The following is an 18518-nucleotide window of genomic DNA, read 5'->3' on the forward strand; positions in this document are numbered from 1 at the left end:
AGATATTAACAACTTCACTACAAAGAGTCGTTAACATTATCTTTGAATGATGTTCAATTCTATATCTTTGTCAGCGAATGTTACAAAGCCTAAACAAAAATATAGATTAGGCCTACATTTTTTTGTCTTTGACTGAAACAATGTACAGAGAAGTTTTAAGATTTCCCCCAAACCCTGAGTCTCGCCTGCAGTCTTTCTCTCAGGCTGCAGGCACAAACATCCACCAATCAGAGGAAAGGGCAGTAGCCTCTTTAAAACCTGAGAGGCGACACACAGGGCAGTAAAAGCCCATAACTGAATTAAGAAATGGGTACTCGTGACCCCATTTAAAAATAAATAGGCTAATTTTGTCTAATAACATTTTTTTATTTTTATTTTTTTTATTATTATCTCTTTAATCGTCACGTGACCCCTCAGATTTATCATGTGACCCTACGCAGTTCACTGTAAATACCCACAGGAACATTATGGAAACATTAAGACAATACTACAATATGTCTATAGCCTAGTAGCACAATGTATTATATAATAATAATAATATTAATAATATAATGCAGCAGATCAAGTAGGCTGCATCAAATCACCCCAAGCCCACTAACAAGTAGCATAGATACTAAAAGGAACATTAAAGCAATATTACAGGGATATACAGTATATTTTTAAAATGATGTCTTCCACTCTGTCCCAATTACCAGTTTAAAGTATTAGCACTGTGTCAGTTGGATTAACACCATAAACCTCCACTGTGGATGCACATAAAAAATTAATTTTGTCCTCATTTTATCTTTAGAAAGTCCCTCAGCTGTGTCAGGTTAGACAGCTAAGCAAACCCAAATGGGTTTCAGGGTACATTTAACCCTCATGTTGTCCTTGGGTCAAATAAGCACCAAAACTCCAGAAGAAAGCATCAAATATGTTGGAAAAAGTGACAAAAATGTCAGCTAAAGCACCAACACTTTGGAAAAAGTGACAAAACGTCGGGAAAAGTGTCAAAAACATTGTGAAAAGCGTCAAATATGTTGGAAAAAGTGTCAAAAACGTCGGAAAAAGTGATAAAACCATCGGCAAAAGCGACAGAATATTAAAAAAGGGAATAAAACATCGGTGAAAGCGACAACATTTTGAAAAAAGCAACAAAAACGTTGAGATAGGGACAACAAAAGTTTTTTTCATGGTCGACGGGAAGACAACTTTTGATATTTCTTTTGATTCCTAAAACAGTTCAAGGAGGATTGGTCTTCTGTTCTAGCTCTGTGAGCAATACTAAGACATCAAACTGATTTAGCTGTAAAGGCTTTTATATTTGATAACAGTGGCTGGAAACACACTACTGGTACAATTATCATATGGTACACTACAGGATAAGTATTGTATATTTACAAAAAAGAACCAGTGACAATGTGCAATAGCAATACATATATTGGTTTGTTTATTGACATTGTAACATTGTAATATTTTTTTCCACCAGTTTGGTCTAGACTGAAATACCATCAACTATTGGATGGATCACAATGAAATGTGGTGCACACATCCATGTCCCCCTCAGGATAAACTTTGGTGATCTCTTAACTTTTCATCTAGCATCGTCGTCAGGTCAAACTTTTAATTTGTCCAATACTTTGTTTTCTAACAAAATACCTGCAAAATTGGCACCATTCCCATCAGTCTAAGCTGTACTTTGTTTTAACAAATGTTAGCATTCTAATGTGTTTGGCAGTTACTCAGTTTGGTTCAGCTTGTTCCTGTTTTGAATAACTTCATTTCTCTCAATTTGGGGGGGGGGATTGTGTTGTGTATATGTGTGTGTGTGTGTGTGTGTGTGTGTGTGTGTGTGTGTGCTGAAGCATTTAGCTTTTAGTTTGGTCTGATTTATTGAAGACACTCCAATGTATTCATAAAATAAAACATATTAGTCTTTGTCAGGGATCACTTCCTGGAATTATTCCCATCAGGTTTTTTAAGGTCCATCAGCATTTATTCAAATGAATAGGAAATATTAGAAAATACTGACCTAAAAGCTAGAAAATTAAACCCCCAAAAATCATGCGACAAAAGTGAATGTTTACAGTATATTTATATATACAGTATAAATATTTATATTATATTATTTATATATAATATTTATTACTTAATAATAATAATTTGACCAACTACGGAGATAGCGAGGTCAGATAATCGTTCTTTCAAATTCAAATTCTTGAGTTTATATCAAAACAGGATGTCATTTTCATATTTTTTTTTTGTAATTTGTCTGTGAAATGTTATCAATGTATAAGTCATATGACAGTTGTATTTTTTTCATCAAAGTATTATATAACCTATTCACACACACACACACACACACACTCACACACTCACACACTCACACACTCACAACAACCAGAATAAGAAAGGACACGTTAATGAAGACCTGACTGAGGAGCACTGCAGGCTATTAAGAAAAGGCAGAGATTGCACTGAGCAATTGAAGGCATGCCTCTATGAATCTCCACAGGACACTTAACAGAGCACAGATAGATTCCTGCTGCTTGTCAACTGTGGCAGCCACAAAGCAAAGATCAATACAAGAGTTAAAAAAAAAAAGAAATCCCTGGGCAACAGAGAGTCAGAGAGGTTTGTTAAAAGCTTGTGCTGAGAGTCAACCTCGGGTCAAAAGCATTTCATTATGTGAGGTTATGCCAGTTTGACTCTGAGGCCTTTCTTATTAACTTTCAATTTAGAGTATATATAAATTATAGAAGAAAGTTTTTATCATGTACATTTCTCAATGTTAAAAGGCATTGGCTTTTCGCTAAACCCCGCCCCTAAACAGCGATTGTCCAATCACACCTTTGGATATGGACGAAACCAAGTTACAATCATGTGAGTACCCACTCTGTGCTTGTCATTTTTTAATCGGAGCTGTCGTTTTTTCTGTGCTCACAAAGTAATCATTAAACACTGTTAAAATCACAATGGGATCAATTTCTAATAGCAAATGCTGTAGTATGCCAATTTGTCTTAGAATATGGAAAGTAAAGCTCAGCAACACATTCATTTTTTTCAAAAAGACAGATAAAAGCTATGCCTAATGAGAGATTGCATAAGACCGATGTGAGGACTTAACCCCTATATATTTTTTCTGCAAACTGCTGTATCATCACATTTCACATAATCTTCATCATCATTATTTCTTCCTTTTAATCTTCTTCTATGCTCTGCTCCACCTAATCATCTTCATCACCATCATCCATGTTATAAGCACTTTGAAACAATTTGCATCATCACTGCCTCGGTCACCATCACTCTGCTGAAACAGAACAAGTTGCAGCACTGGCCGCTGACAAAGCACCGCAGCACTGTAAAACATGAAAGAACCCATTCCCCAGAGCTGTGATTTGATGTGTTTCTTTTCCCCGGCAATACACTGACATCGCACCAATCTCCTCCATTACAGCCCTACGTCAGTCCAGTCAGATTTATGGCAGCTGTGACTGGCCGAGGCAGGCCCTCATCATCTTCCACTACCAGTCTGCTCCCGGCACCAAAGCCATTACAGCCTAGAAGGAGATACTTTAAAACCTAATAGCTCCAAAATGCCTGCTTTTTAGAAACGAAGAACAGCAGCCTTGCTTGTAGCATGATAGATTTGTTTATGTAGTGACTTAAGACTATTTTGAGCTGTAAATGTAAAGTTATAAACATAATGTCAGTTCATGGAGTAGCTACTTCAGCTTTTTTTTTTTTTTTTAACATTATACCCTTAACATCTCCCATGAACTACAGTATGTCATGTTTCAGCTTTTTCCAACTTTTCATTGAAGTGATATTATTTTTACACTGGGTGAAATATTCCTGTTTGTGGCTGTTTTTCATAGTTTGGTTTCTTAAAGCTTATTAGCTTTCTTGCTGAGAGTTAGATAAGAATACCCCTCTCATGTCTGTACTGTAAATATGAAGCTACAATCAGGAATTTAGCTTAGCTTTGTTAACAAACATAACAAAATATAGCGAGTTAATTAGCGAACTATGGAGGTGCTGATAGAGCCAGCTGTTTCCACCTGTTTTTAGCCTTTATGCTAAACTAAGCTAGTCGGCTGCTGGCTGTCCAAGATGTAGAACTATATTTTACACAACATTGGATTTCAACTTTGTTGCAACAATTTGGGGAAGGCCCTTTCCTGTTTCAACATGATAATGCCCCGGTGCACATAGCAAGGTCCTTAAAGAAATGGTTGTTTAGTTTGGAAGCACTTGACTGGCCCAACATCAGTGGCAACCTTACTGGTGCTCTTGTGTCTGAATGGGAGGATGTGTTTAAAGAGTGTCGGTTTTGGACTGAGATGTTCAACACACACATATGAGTGTAATGTGCAAGTGTCCACATACTTTTGTAGTTTCATTTTGAATATTTCAGAATGTTGCAGCAGCAAACTTTGTACAAGCGAAAACTTGATCAAATTGTGCTGCTGCCCAGCACAGTTAGATGTTTGACAGACTTTCAGAAAATAATTGATTGATTGATTGATTGATCGCAAAGGCTCTGCAAAGAAAAGCCCAGAACTCAGCTTTAAAGATGAAGTAGTGTGAAGAAATCCTCCATCAGCACACCTTTTCATCTCTTAGTTCTAATGCCTTGATTTCCACAATGGATCCTGGCATCTCAAAGACAACTGTAGTAAGGACGGAGAGTTTTGCTCTTTGATACAGTACATTAGAAAAAAACTATAATTTCTTAGTCAGCTCACATTTTGAAAAGTTATTGGAAAAGCTGCTGCTGGGTAGCATGGTTCATTTTGGATGTGTGTATTTCATCAGCAATCTTATCAGTGTGAGCTTGTCTGTCCTTGACCCTGACAGATATCTGCACACTGCCCATCACACACACACACACACACACACACACACACACCCTTCTCTCCGACTGAGAGTCCAAACCAAAACCCAACAATAATGTACAGAGACAGATACACCCCCGACCTTGATTTGTTTCTATGTTTCCGCTCACGCTGCATTTCACAAAGAACAGCAGGATCTGATCAGCATTTCACCTGTTCTAATTGTTCCTGGGAACGGGGAGCGGGAACAGAGATTATCTCAAGTCTGTTAGTTTTGGGAACATTTTATCTGCTCCTTGTAAACTCTGCTGCCAGCCAACATGTCGCCATAAAATATCTATTCACCTTTGCCCTCTGTAAAGAAGCTTATTTGGTGAGTGAAATAACTTCCTGTCAGCTCTTACTTTGGTTTTTACTGTAATGTTATCTTACAGTTGTTCAGTTTATATTATTTCTAAAGGGAGTTCAATCTGTCAAATTATAAATTACATGTGCTGATGCTTGACTTGCCAAAAGCTTGCATATGTTTGCACAACAGCCTGCATTATTCACAAAGACCAGCAACCTCGCCAATAACTACTTAATGGACTGAAAGGGAGCCACTGACCCTGAACGCTGCAAGGTCAGCAGACTGTGTGTGTGCGTGTGTGTGTGTGTGTGTGTGTGTGTGTGTGTGTGTGTGTGTGTGTGTGTGTGTGTGACTGTAAACTGAGAGCAGGCCAGATTTTATAGTTCAATGATGTGTGTGTGCCTGTGAGTGAATATTTGACTTCCCTGCTTGATCCCTCTTTACAAAAATGAAGTCATGCATATTTATCAAGGCAGCTAAAGAACAGCGCTCTATTATATCTAGAAATAAATATGTAGGCTGTAATGTTCATACTTCAGGAACCTTCAGTAAGCCACTACTCTGAAGGTCAGAACACCTCAACACCTTTACAGGAAAGAGGATGGGTAATTAAGATCAGTAGCCTATAACAACACAAAAGTGCATCTGAGCATCAACAGCACCATTAATCCAACTGTATGTCCAAATCTTCTCATAGCAAACACTTAAAGCCGCCTACACATGATCATTTGTAAAACCGTGAGGTAGGGCGCAGAGCATATTGCAGGCAGAGAGGCAAAGCGCAGCGCAGGTATATGTCATCATTGCTTCTGGCTTTGGGCCGCCTTGAAAGGTCAACGACAACGAGGTCAAAGTTGAAATAATTCGAACTTTGAGCGCAGCAGCAATTTCGAGCGGTGCGCCACGCCAAGGGTAGCGTTTCGTCTGAGTTGTCTTCACTGCTCTCCCCATAGTGAAACAATAGCACAGCCAGCACAGCAGGGGCGATTCCAGGATTTCTTAAGTGGGGTGGCACAGGGGGGCACCAATAATCAGAAAGGGGGGGCCCAGGACATTATATCAGAATACAGCATAGAAATTCTGCTTAGAAATATAGGAAATATTGGATGGGATAGAACACAATGTAATTCTGTTAAATAAAACATCACATAAAATATCACATTCATTAATAATTTCACTTGTTTTCGTTTGAAACAAATTGTATGCGAATATAATACACATTTTCTATAGGCTCAGTCTGCCACTTTAAAGAAACAAAAAAAACAATTCCAGTGCTGGTTCCATGCAAGGGGGTAAGCTTCTCCTCGGACCGCGAACCTCCTATGGCGCCATTTTAATGCTACAAAGCGATCACCCCCCGTTAGCATCCCATTGACTGCCATTCATTTTGACGTCACTTTGACAGAGAATAACTTTACATCTTAAGAGTTTAAAGACTCTATTTGTCCAGTGTTTATTTCTAAAGACACACGACAATGTACAAAAGGCTCCATTACCTTGTACCTCACGTTATGGCTCCGTAGCAGACGTTTTTGTAAAAATAGGCTAACGATTGTGTCATAACCACGCGACTTACTGTCGCATAGTAGAGGAATTACCGTATAGTACAGGAGAAGCGCGCAGGCAGTTTCGACTTACATTAGCTGTTTAAGTGTAATTACTAATGTTAACTATCATTTTAGTTAGCAAAAATTTGCCTGTGCCTATGTTATCTCCTTACACATAGCTACGCTCTCCGTCTCTGCAAGATTGGGAATGATTGAGATTTCTCTTGGCACAGCTACCAGAAGACTTACAACTTTCAGACACGTTGCTCACGGCACATTAATGTCGTCTCTCTCAGTTGGAGGCTGCGCAGTAACGCTCAGCGCTCACCGGAAAAGTGTTTCTAACGGCCTTCACTGGTCTCCGTCCAGAGCAACGGGATCTGTTGGTCCATTCTTATATACAGTCTATGGTTCCATGGTATCAGAATTTTGGATAGTCATCATGGAAACATGAATTGGTCATGTGACAAGGGCTGGGAAAATTGGCGGAACAGGCAGCCAATTGACAGTACTTTGATTCAATGGAAATCACAACTGTCAGATTGACAGTACTCTAGCCCAATGGATGGGGGAGGCCACCGGGGGGGGAATCAACTTTCAAGGGGGGCTGGTACCACCCCGTGCCCCCTTTCTAGCCCCACCCCTGCAGCACAGAGCAGTTTTGTGTAGGCGGCTTTAGGTTAAAAGAAAGCTAAGGCATGTTCATTTGTAGTAGTATAGAGGTGGAAACCACAAATCACTTTGCTTATTAGAATCACTTTGTACAGTTCAGATCAAAGATTCATAGTCACTAACTATGTAATTTGTTCACTTTTTCCCTAAGATAAATGAACGCATCACTTTAGTATGTACAAGAGTAAGTGAATGCATCATTGTCAGTTCAGTATTCAGTCTGTTGCTAGTTCAAGCTCTTACATTCAGTTCTGTACAAAACTATCTTATACAAGCTCTGTACCCAAGGTTTTAAGCTCAGCAGCCTGTTATTCATGAAAGAGTTCAGATAATCAGATAATGATTGCTTCTGTGGCTTTCAAGGTCTTTAAATATGCTTTTTACGAGGAAGTAACGTACAGCGCACTACAACTGAGTATCGTCAGTTCAGTTTGAAGATCTGTTCATATATGTACTGAACAACACGAGTATAGCACTTTTCCTTTTCAAACAGTGACAAATATATACTGTAGACAAAATAAAATTCCAAAAGTTCAGCTAAAAGTTGCAATAATTTCAATATATATATATTAAAAAGTGCAGTAGAAAAATGTATCAATCAATAATATAATATATATAATAATATTTATATGTATTATTTAAATAGAGTTTAAATTTGATTCCATCTGTGTGCAGCTACATATAAATTGTTTAGAGGTATTTGAAAACAAAAAATCCCCTAACAAAAACTGTTACCTTCCCGAAGTATTATTTTATTGTTCATGTCCTTGTAGAATAAGGATTGAAAGAACAATAATTGGATAGCAGTGTGCTTGTATTTTTTATTTTTTTTATATCTCTATCTATCTCTATACTGTAGTGTTTCCTTTGTGTAGTTGCTGGGTGTGTGTCCTAAAAAAAGGTAATCCCATAACCAAAATGGTCAAAAGCAGCCAGTAACTGTCAACGTACTCTGCACGAAACCCAAAACCTGAACAGCTTCATGCCAAGAAAAGTTAAATTAGCAAAATAATGGGTTAACGAAAGGGTTGTTACTGTGTTTTTCTGCATCTCGAGATGAAATGAAGAAGTCTAACATTTAGGTGTGATTAGGTGGAAATACATACAAAGGCAAAACAGAAAGGGACATTTGCAACAACATAAGAAAAAGATTTAAAAAAAAAAAAACAATGTATGGTTGTATTTTCCTTTTTATTCATCAAAATCTGTTTTTGTCTGCAAGCAATTGACAGCTGAGTCAAAGGTCATAGTTAAAGTTGTTAAGCTAATGAACCCTACACTTTGAGGATGGTATTTTCATCCTTATTAAATCACCTTACAGGACCAAAAGTACAAGGGTGGATAAAGACGCAGAAAGGCAGTGACAGACCTTCAGTAAAAATGTCACTAAAGCTCTCTGTGGGCTCAATTATTGCTCAGCAGAGGGACCACCAATTTGCACTCTAACTTGACACTTGTGTTTGTCAGAGGAGCTTCAGGCTGGAAACTACAAGTGAGAATATAACAGCTAGCCTAATGGCTCTTCTTGATTTCAGACTTTTCCTGCTGAGCAGAAACTCCAGAAGGATGACAGTGTCAAAATGTAACAGACCAAGGACGGTCATTTCCCTGAAGCTTGTTTCAGGGGGATGAGAGCAGAGGACACTGTGACAGATATACCTTTCTCCTTTTCTTCTACACTGTCATTGCTTGCCACTCTAATATCCTTTTTCACAGACAACACACCCACACAAGCTGGCCCTGCATAATGTGCTTGTTTTATTCCCAAGTTTTATTACCTTCCTTGTTTCTGTGCCTCTAATTTCCCTTAATGACTGTGATCACCCTATAGTTAAAATCACTCTATAACTTAACTTGACATATGCAGATGTATTCAAAGCAGCAATAATGGCTTCTTTACAGGCTAATTAGGATTTTTTTGCTCACAAATGTCAAGACGAAAAGGTAATATGGAGTTGTGGTAACAAGTCGTCAAAGCATCAACAGGCAAAACAGGTTGCATTTCAAACTAATTGTTGCCTCAAACGACTACATAGCAGCAAAAATAAATGTGTACAAGTGATTCATTTACATCCACATCAGGTTGTGGTGGATGTGTGGATGTATTTCTCTGAAGCACATTAGAGACATCTACTGGCCAGAATGATAATTTGGGTTTACACTTGGCCTGGTTGAGAAGATGATGAGATCACCTTCAGGATGTGATGTAATTTCCTATGGAAGATTTAGGTTTTCTGCCCTAAAAAGTCAAAATACAGTATTTGATCAATTGATTATGGCAATGTACAGTGTATTATGTCTGTGAAAATGTGAACAGCATATTTAAATGGGCAGTACTATGTAAAATGAAGCTAAAAATAAAGTTGCTTTACTCTTCATGGCTTGTCGCTTAATAACCAACCACCTTAATCACTGCACTTTTAAAGAGACAGGTAGGCAGCTAAAGCTTTTTCACAGAAGACATTTTGACAGTATTAAAAGCACAGCGGAACCATCTGGTTTAGTAACACCTGTGCTTTTCCTACTATGACAAGTCTAAATTTCTGCTGTGAAAAAAATACCTATGGAAAGTTACATTGGCTACAATCAATATTTTTTATAATAATATAAAATGGGTCACTCCTAGTGAGCCTACAGAGCACTATCCCCTGAGCTTCAGCTCATTGCTTAACTGTCCATTCTACTGTTTTGGTTCACTCTCACCGCTCTAATAGTGTCGCTTTCGGCCGCAGTTTTTTATACAAAAAGCCCTTAAAAAGCGACTGTACACTACCTCACCAGCACCAAATGACACAGACATGACAGAGAGAGAAACAGTTAGCGACTGAACATAGAGCTGGTAGACAAATAACAGAGCTAAGCTAAGTTTAAAGAGAGTTTATATTGAACTTACATACGTCAGGTGGCCGAAACACAACTCCAAAGTAATGCTAATGTAGCTCCGTGACTGTTGGATGTGTAAATCATGAATGTATAATAATAATGTTTAAATGAGCAACTGTTTGCTAACAAGTAACAATGACAACTTAAAGGTGATGATATGTGGGTACTGTGTCAACAACTTGTTTCCTCCGCCCCCAAGTGGCCGCAAATATTAGTTATTGCAAGTGAAAGGCAAGTTAGCTAACGGGTCTGGTTGGTCTGGCTCTGGCTTGCCTTAGTTAAAGCTACATTGGATTACTTTTTTTCATAGTTGCTTCCCGTAGTTGAGTGGAACATTCATTTATTATTATTAATTAGACATATTGATTTTAATAAACTGACATCTTGGTTACTTATTTTGTTATACCATATAAATGTGGGTGGCAGTAGTTGTGTTAAAAATAGTGTAGTCTCGCATTACCAAACTTATCTCCACAGCGCTGTGGAGTAAGGTCTGGCTACACCACAGATACATTCTAGGATAGATAAATCTTTACAATCATTCCCCAAAAGAACCAAGCAGGCCTGCCTTGTTGCACGATCCATATTTTCTTCAAAACTTGCCATATTTTTAGCATGTAGCTTTCTAGTTCAAAGTTTGTTGTTGTTTTCCAGCAACATACAGAGAAGGGCGAGGGCCATCTGGCACAATGTCAGTCAACTATCCTGGAAATGTACTTCTGTTGATCCAGACTAGCCTAACTGTAGCCTAGCTTCTGCTTCTTTTAACCCTTATTTTCTAATTCTCGGTATATGTTAAGCAGTATATATATTCATTATTCAGCTTAATATAGACTATTTTGTAAGCATTTTTTTTTTCAACATAGACCTTACCTCCTGTCTGTAAAATAGGATTTTGTTTTCAGTTTGGGCAATCAATCAGTTTGTAAGAGCATACGTCACACTTCTCCGCCATCTCTGATGAGGAGTTGGATGTCTGTCACCAATGACTCTTGTCTTTATTACAACACTCAGATTAATATCCTTGATGCTTTGGCAATGTTGTTTTTCTGACATTCATGCCAATAAAGCTTTTAGAATTTGAATTTAATACAGTCATTACAGGCCTATACATTCAAGACGATGACTCTACTTTCTATTCCTAATTAGGGGAATAATTTAGTCTTGTTCTGGTTACACCTCTCTGACAGGCTCATGTCTCTGCAAAGGGCACCAAGAGAAGAAATGAAGATCATGTGTGAGCATCTAGGCTACCACACACACACACACACACACACACACACACACACACACACACACACACACACACTGTCTGTCTGTCTCTCTTTCTCTTTCTCTCTCTCTCTCTCTCTCTCTCTCTCTCTCACCCATCCATCCCACTTATACGCAGCATGTTTTAATGTAATGAGCCTTTATAATGCAGCTCATCAGTATGCTAAAGGGAACAGAGGTCTGGATAGACTGAAGTCATACTTTGCTTTACGCCCACACACAAGGACATTATATTAGCATTGATTGTCCTCTATTCCACCCAGTAATAATATCACAGAAGAATATAGGGGGCTTCAATTAACTTTCTATTAATGATCTGCTCAATCTCTTATATATATAATATCTGATTAAAACATATATAATGTCGTTTACTATGATTCCAGAATGTTTAGAGTCACCTTACTACTGCTTCAAAGTCATCATTGGTTATGGAATGATGGAACTACAATTCCCAGAATGCAACAGGAGCTTTCTAGTCCAACCACAGCACTGCTCCGGGTTGACCATGTGTTGTGTGACTGCCACCGGACGGTTATGTGTAGACAGTGCAGGAAAACGTGGCACACACAGTGACACACAAACCATGCAGGCAGCTCAACCCGGACCAGCAGCAGAAACAGAAATGTAACAGATGGATTAGAAAATTATGTGCCTTGGCTCTTCATCAACATGTTCCCGGGAGTTTTCTATGCATTACTGGCGGGTTTCCTCGGGGCCGTGGCGTCGTCGTCGGCCAAACTGTCCCTCGGAGCCGACTACCTGAAGGGAGTCTGTGAAACCGGACTCCGGACGTGGGGAGAGCAGCGGAAATTCAGACAAGCGGACGAAACTACCGCCTGCGACCGGGTGAGTGAGGCATCGCCGCAGCTAAAGTTAAATATTAACACAGTGTGGGGATTGCTCTGAATAATGTAGCGTGCATGCCTGCAAGCGGGGTGATTTCTCACGGAGGAAGTTGGGGGTTATCCCCGCTCGCCTCTCCTCCCTGACTCCCTCAGCATCAGCACCATCAGCAGCATCACACAGTGGAGCCCATGCAGCAGCTGTGCTCTCGTGCCGTGTCCGCGTGCTGAATGACATTGCAGCTCGTAGAGTGTGTTTTATCGCGTTATTTTGTAAGCAACGTAAATCAGCGTGGTTGTGTTGATGGCGCGTAGAAGAGGCTGGTTTCTGAAAAGGGGTTCAGGTTTCTTGTGTGACCTTCACGCTCTCCGCATACGTCACAAAGTGATGTCAGAAACATGTGCATCCAGCTGTCTGGAGCAAAGCTTATTTATTACACGGTGGAAACAGTGACCTTTAATCTGGAGGATAATTAAAATAGCAAATAAGGTGCAAAACAAATGCTCTTGAAATGCACCACCAGGTTTGAATGCGTCAAAAGACTTCATCTGAGATTTCAAACATAATAGACAAAATAGCAGCTAGGGAGCCTTCACAATGCTCCTGTTAATAATGGTATTAACAATAACTAATAATAATGTTATTCTTTACACTGTTAGATGTGATATTTGCAGGGGTGGGATGTAACTGAACTAGGCTACTGTACAGTTTTGAAGTAGGCTACTTGCACTGTACTACCATTTCCAATTTATGTTACTTTATAGTTCTACTCAGTGGGAAGTATTGTTCTTTTTACTACTAAGGTACTTAGTAGATTTAGATTTTACGCACAAAACGTGATCAGTTTACGAAACAATGCATTGTTACAGATTAAACTACGTAAAAATATAAGTAGGTAATAGTTGCTTCATCTCCAGCAACTGCAACATCAAAATGCTGTGTAAACATTAATACATATATTATATAAATCATATAATATAGTAATATATAATAATGTAAACTGCTGCATTCTGCTGCATAATGAGTACTTTTTTATAGTATAAAGTCTACAGCTTTTGCATTCAAGCGGACACAAAACAACAATAATCAGTCGTTATTCATTTATAAGTTTCTGTTTTTGCTCTTCAGCTCCACATCCCACTGAGGCTGCTGTGTGGCGGTCTGCTTTTCACCTGCAATGCTGTGATGTGGACCTTCCTTGCCAAAGCACTCAGGTACTCCTCTTCCTCCACCCAAACCACTGTGACCACCACCGCCTCCAACTTCATATCTTCCGTAAGTAACAGTCTCCCTTAAAGCACCTCCTACACACCCTTCTTGTCTTTTCTTTGTTCTGCTTGTCCTCTAAGCATAATACTTCACATCAGACTGTAGCGGAGTGTAAGTTAATTTCCCAATGACCTTTCATTCTTATATAAGCTGCTTTATTTTGGAAATAGGCTGGACTATATTAAGAAATAATTTGTCGCAGTGATTTAGGCCTCTTACAGGAATTTCTTGTCAAAGTTCAACTCATTGTTTGACATATCCCCTCAAGACATCTTTATTGGCCGTTATTTAATTGAAATTACAGAGACGGATTTACTTTGACTCAGAAGAAACCCTGACTTTTTCTCCCTTGCAGGCTTTTCTGGGTCAGCTGATCTTTGGTGAAGCCCAGATAACGTTGTGGTGGGTTGGGATCTCCCTGACCTTCTCTGGTCTGTTGGTGCTGCAGAGGGTTTCACCGCAGGATGGGCAACATGATGCAGGCGCCAAGGATGAATAATATGTCTTGTCTCCACTAGAGTTCAGCTTGGCTTCAGCATCTCCTCAGATTTTAAAATCTAGCCAAAGGAAACTGAATAGTGAAGAATTTGTTGTTAGTCCTCCCTCAATTACTAATTTTATCAAACAAATTGTTTCTTGATGAACTAAATGCCACTCAAAATGCATCCTTCCTCATAAAAAGGAGATGCTTTATTTATAATGTTCCTAGTTATCCTTCAGATTGCGTTTTGTGGCCATGTAGGCTGAGAAACACTGCATGCTCAGCTGTGGTGCAGCATTTCTTTTGGACCTGTTTTAAAAATCAGAGGAGGTGTTGGCCTTCAGCCAGTCTGGCCATGGCACAGCAACAGTCTGGCTAGTGGAGACAAGCTACTGGATGCCTGCGCCCAGCTTCCCAGATGCTCTAACATCATCTTAGTACACAGGCTTACAATGAAGCAAAAAGTATTCTAGCTTTACTTTACTTTTGGGGAATCTTTCAGTCAAGAGCAGCACAACAACTCACAAGTTGGTGTGAAGGAAGGGAAGAGACTAAACGTAAAGGTAGTAATTTGACATTTTGGGAAATACACATATTTGTTTTCCTGCCAAAAATTTACACCACTCTCATGTCTGTGTAGTATGAAGTTGATGCCAGCGTCTGGTTAGCTTAGCTTAGCAAAACCAGTAGAAGAGAGAAACAGCTAGCCTGGCTCTGTTGGAAGCTAACAAAATCGCCTGCCAGCACCTTTAAAGCTCATTCATTAACATGTTTTATCTTGTTTGTTTAATTCTAACACCCAGTAAAACCACAGTGTTTTTTTGGACAGAGCCAGGCTGGCTGTTCCCCCCATTTCCAGTCTTTATGCTAAGCTAACCAAAACCATCTCATGGCTGTAGCTTCATATTTAACGGACAAATATGAGTGTTATCAATCTTCTCTTCTAACTCTGCAAGAAAGGAAATAAGTGCATTTCTCAAAAAATATTCCTTTAAAGGAAGAGACAGATAATACAATATCTCTTCTCTCTCTCTCTCTCTCTCTCTCTCTCTCTCTCTCTCTCTCTCTCCATATATATATATATATATATATATATATATATATATCATTTGAGAAGATGTGTGCATATTATTGACAGACTGATCTGAAGTCTTTTGGGTTTTGTTCATGAGCAATGGACAAATAGCATCATTGGCTATGTGCCTGATGTCACCATTAATCAGCGTGTGCATTATGTTTTGCAGTCGTCAGATCACCAAAGCTTTCTTAATTCTCACATTTCCTTAAGTTACTCTGACACTCACTGTAAACTGAAGTTGCAGTTCATGCATGCTCAAGGCGAAGTTATAAAAGAAGCACTTAGCTGATGAGGTGAACTTGTATTTTCACAAGTAATAATACTAATGTAGTGCAGAAAAGCTCACCCCTGGGTCCTTCTTCTACTTTTTATTTGCCTTTCTTGACAGCTCCAACCTCAAGATATGAGCACGACACATTTTGATTCAGAGGCAGCTGCTTTTTCACTTCATGATAGATGTGTGCATGTTCTTAATGAGGCTTGAACTCAAATATCTCACACCAAAGCATCCTGGAACATCAGTCCACACATCAGAGTGTCGTCCCTGTGAGCTGCTTCATGTTATTAAACTCACAATCTTGTGACTTAAGTGTCTAAACTGTCTCTCCAGCGTAAGAGACATCACATGGCCTCTTGATTGCCTGTTGAGCATTATGCGCCCTGCATTTGCAATCTCACATTATCCTGTCCATCGCCCATCATCTCTCTGGGTAGACACTTGCCTTCATTAAAAGCTTCCCTCTACATTCCTGGAGTTCTCAGTGAGAGTGCAATAACATTTAACTTCCTTTAAATCTCATAACACTGTGATGTGTGTAACAGCAAAGGAGCTTTGAGCATTAATAATTGAGTATAGAAAATGGCAATATGTGCTGTAAGAGGAACGTTTCTATTAGCATAAATCAGATACTGTAGTATACAGGGGATTGTGTGAACATGACATGAAAGGTTGCTTTATTGAACTGTATTTTAAGATCACATTTAGCTGTTGTTTGGATACATATCATAATATAAATGCATAACGGTAGCTATAATACCTGTCTGTAATATTCCACAGCAGCAATGCACAAATATATGAGATGTCCTTCCAGCCGCTGCTGTGCAGGTTTTATATCTTACATGCATCCCTATTAATGTGACTGCAGTGACAATGTGATTATACAGCTCTCATGTTAAAGGCCGGCTAAGTGATGTTTCGTAGCAGGGCTGTACTCACCACGCAGGATTCTTCAGCAGTAGAGATCACACACAGCCACGTGGAAGTGAATTCAGCTGTTTGTGCCTCTACGTTTTGGATCCTGGGTGTGTTGCATTACTTAAAAGAATAGTCAAACATTTTGGGAAAGTTAGATCAGAAGATTGATAACACTCTCATGTCTGTGTGGTAAATATGTAGCTGCAGCTACTAGCCGCTTAGCTTAGCATAAAGACTGCAAACAGCTAGCCTGACTCTGTCCAAAGTCTGCCTACCAGCACCTCTAAAGCTCACAAACGAACACATTATATATATTTTGTTTAATCTCTACAGAAAAACTGCAATGTAAAAACAACAATTTGTTGTAGTACAGGGGGCCATGTGCTGGACTACGTCTTCCTGGAGTCTTGTCCTCACTGTGAGCTTTAGGATTAGCAAACATGTTCATTAGTGAGCTTTACAGGTGCTGGTAGCCATTTCCCCCTGTTTACAGTCTTTATGCTAAGCTAAGCTAACCAGTCTACCTTCATATTTACTGGACAGTAATGAGAGAAGCATCAAGTTGTGGTTTTATAGGAGGTTATGTGCTAGACTATTTATTAGCTGGGAGCAGTTACCAAGCAACCAGCAGAGACTGGCCAAAAAATTGTCCGGCATATAAACCACAATTTGACATGTTTATACTTGCAATGTGATAATTACATATAACATGTTAGTTAGTGATCTTTTGAGATATTGCTAGGTAGATTTTGTGAACTTTAGATAGAGCCAGGCTAGCTGTTTGCCCCGTTTCCAGGCTTTATGCTAAGCTAAGCTAACTGGCTGCTGGTTGTAGCTTCATATTCACATATAGGAGAGTGGTATTGCTTTTCTTATCTAACTTTCAGCAAGAGAAGTGAATATGTGTATTTCCCAAAATATCAAACTATTCATTTAACGTACCTTTAATATCTGTAATGTTTGCTTTTGATTCTGAAGGTTTTTGGTGCCTGGCTTTCCTCCAGTTAACGGCATGATATGAGGGTAAGCCAACTACCTGTGAATCCACTCTCACTGTAATATAACAAGTCAGAGCTTTGCAGTAGCCACATTTATAGCTCTGTGACAGACGCATGGCCCTGAGTGTGATGTACTTATATCTGTCTGCACATAAACTGTAGATGTGGTTGTACGAGGAATTAAAAAAACACTCATATGATGTCGACCTGACAAGATGTGTCACGAGTTAATGTGCTGCACTGCAAGAAAACAGTACATTTATCAGCACTTCTTTTGAATCAGTAAAGTTTTGACCCATCTCTTGGTAGAACAATGGAAAAGAGACTGATTTTGTATTAGTCTGTTGGTACTCTTTAATCTAAAGTGTGTGCAGATAAATCATCTCTTTAATCTGAATACTGCTGCACAGATACATTTAACATTGTTCAACTTTTTATCACAAATCAAGACAGTTTGGTTAGAGGGAGCAACTGTTTGCTCTGATATCAACCGTTCATAATGTGTCTTAGAGATTATGTGAAAAAAAAAACATTTATTAGTGTATATATTCTGTTAACACTTAAAAGGATGTGTAAATTGCCATCCTCACAGAAGAAACACTGTTGAATTATTGAATAAACATCTCATCTGACAAACACGATTCTTGTCTTCATTATTTAGATATTGTTAATGACAGCTTTATCTCTAAACAGAGGAGCTTCTTAGAGCTATTCTACTTCCCGGTAAATTGAATTGAATTGAATTAATAGGCACCTGTATTCAAATATGTGTGTTTTTCTGCAGCAAACAGAGCTCGGTTTGCATTGAAACACATGAAATGAAAAGCGTTCTCACTGTAGTGAATGGGGCCGGATGTAATGTTAGCCTTGAACTAGTCTACATTTACTTACACAGTGACGCTCCATTAGACCAGCTCCCTTCCTTTTAAAATACCTCTTGTAAAAATGGAAGACAAAACATAAATCACTTTAGATGCCTTGCACTCCAGTTACAGATACAGGTAAGAGCATGCTTCTGTAATGACGTGTTTTATCTCAATGAATCTGTACTTGTAATTCAAAAGACAGCAACCATTCAAATTAAGAAATTCAAAGGTGTACCATTTATGAATGT

General features: G+C 38.9%; 1 protein-coding gene across 3 annotated transcripts; it reads left to right on the forward strand.

Annotated features, from left to right (window-relative positions):
- Positions 1-12059: 12059 nt before the first annotated feature.
- On the forward strand, positions 12060-17618 carry LOC116047283 (transmembrane protein 42). 3 transcript variants are annotated; one of them, XM_035991441.1, is made up of 4 exons: positions 12090-12386; positions 13512-13658; positions 16416-16513; positions 17385-17618. In XM_035991441.1, exons 1-4 carry the CDS (start codon positions 12210-12212, stop codon positions 17425-17427), a joined length of 465 nt encoding a protein of 154 aa, XP_035847334.1. In that variant the 5' UTR covers positions 12090-12209; the 3' UTR covers positions 17428-17618. The 3 variants fall into 3 exon arrangements, with proteins under 3 accessions (XP_031151816.1, XP_035847334.1, XP_035847333.1); XM_031295956.2 differs by lacking the exons at positions 16416-16513; positions 17385-17618 and adding an exon at positions 14008-15148 and having other exon boundaries at positions 12060-12386; XM_035991440.1 differs by having other exon boundaries at positions 12091-12386; positions 16416-17618.
- Positions 17619-18518: the final 900 nt, after the last annotated feature.

Source organism: Sander lucioperca, chromosome 14, assembly GCF_008315115.2.
Source record: "Sander lucioperca isolate FBNREF2018 chromosome 14, SLUC_FBN_1.2, whole genome shotgun sequence".
Taxonomy (NCBI): Eukaryota; Metazoa; Chordata; class Actinopteri; order Perciformes; family Percidae; genus Sander; species Sander lucioperca.

Excerpts from the sequence above, each read along its gene's own strand:
- LOC116047283 (XM_035991440.1), top strand. The coding sequence starts at position 12,210 with ATGTTCCCGGGAGTTTTCTATGCATTACTGGCGGGTTTCCTCGGGGCC. Across the intron at positions 12,387-13,511 it reads AAACTACCGCCTGCGACCGG|CTCCACATCCCACTGAGGCT; the intron begins GTGAGTGAGGCA and ends TTTGCTCTTCAG. Across the intron at positions 13,659-16,415 it reads CCTCCAACTTCATATCTTCC|GGCTGTACTCACCACGCAGG; the intron begins GTAAGTAACAGT and ends GTTTCGTAGCAG.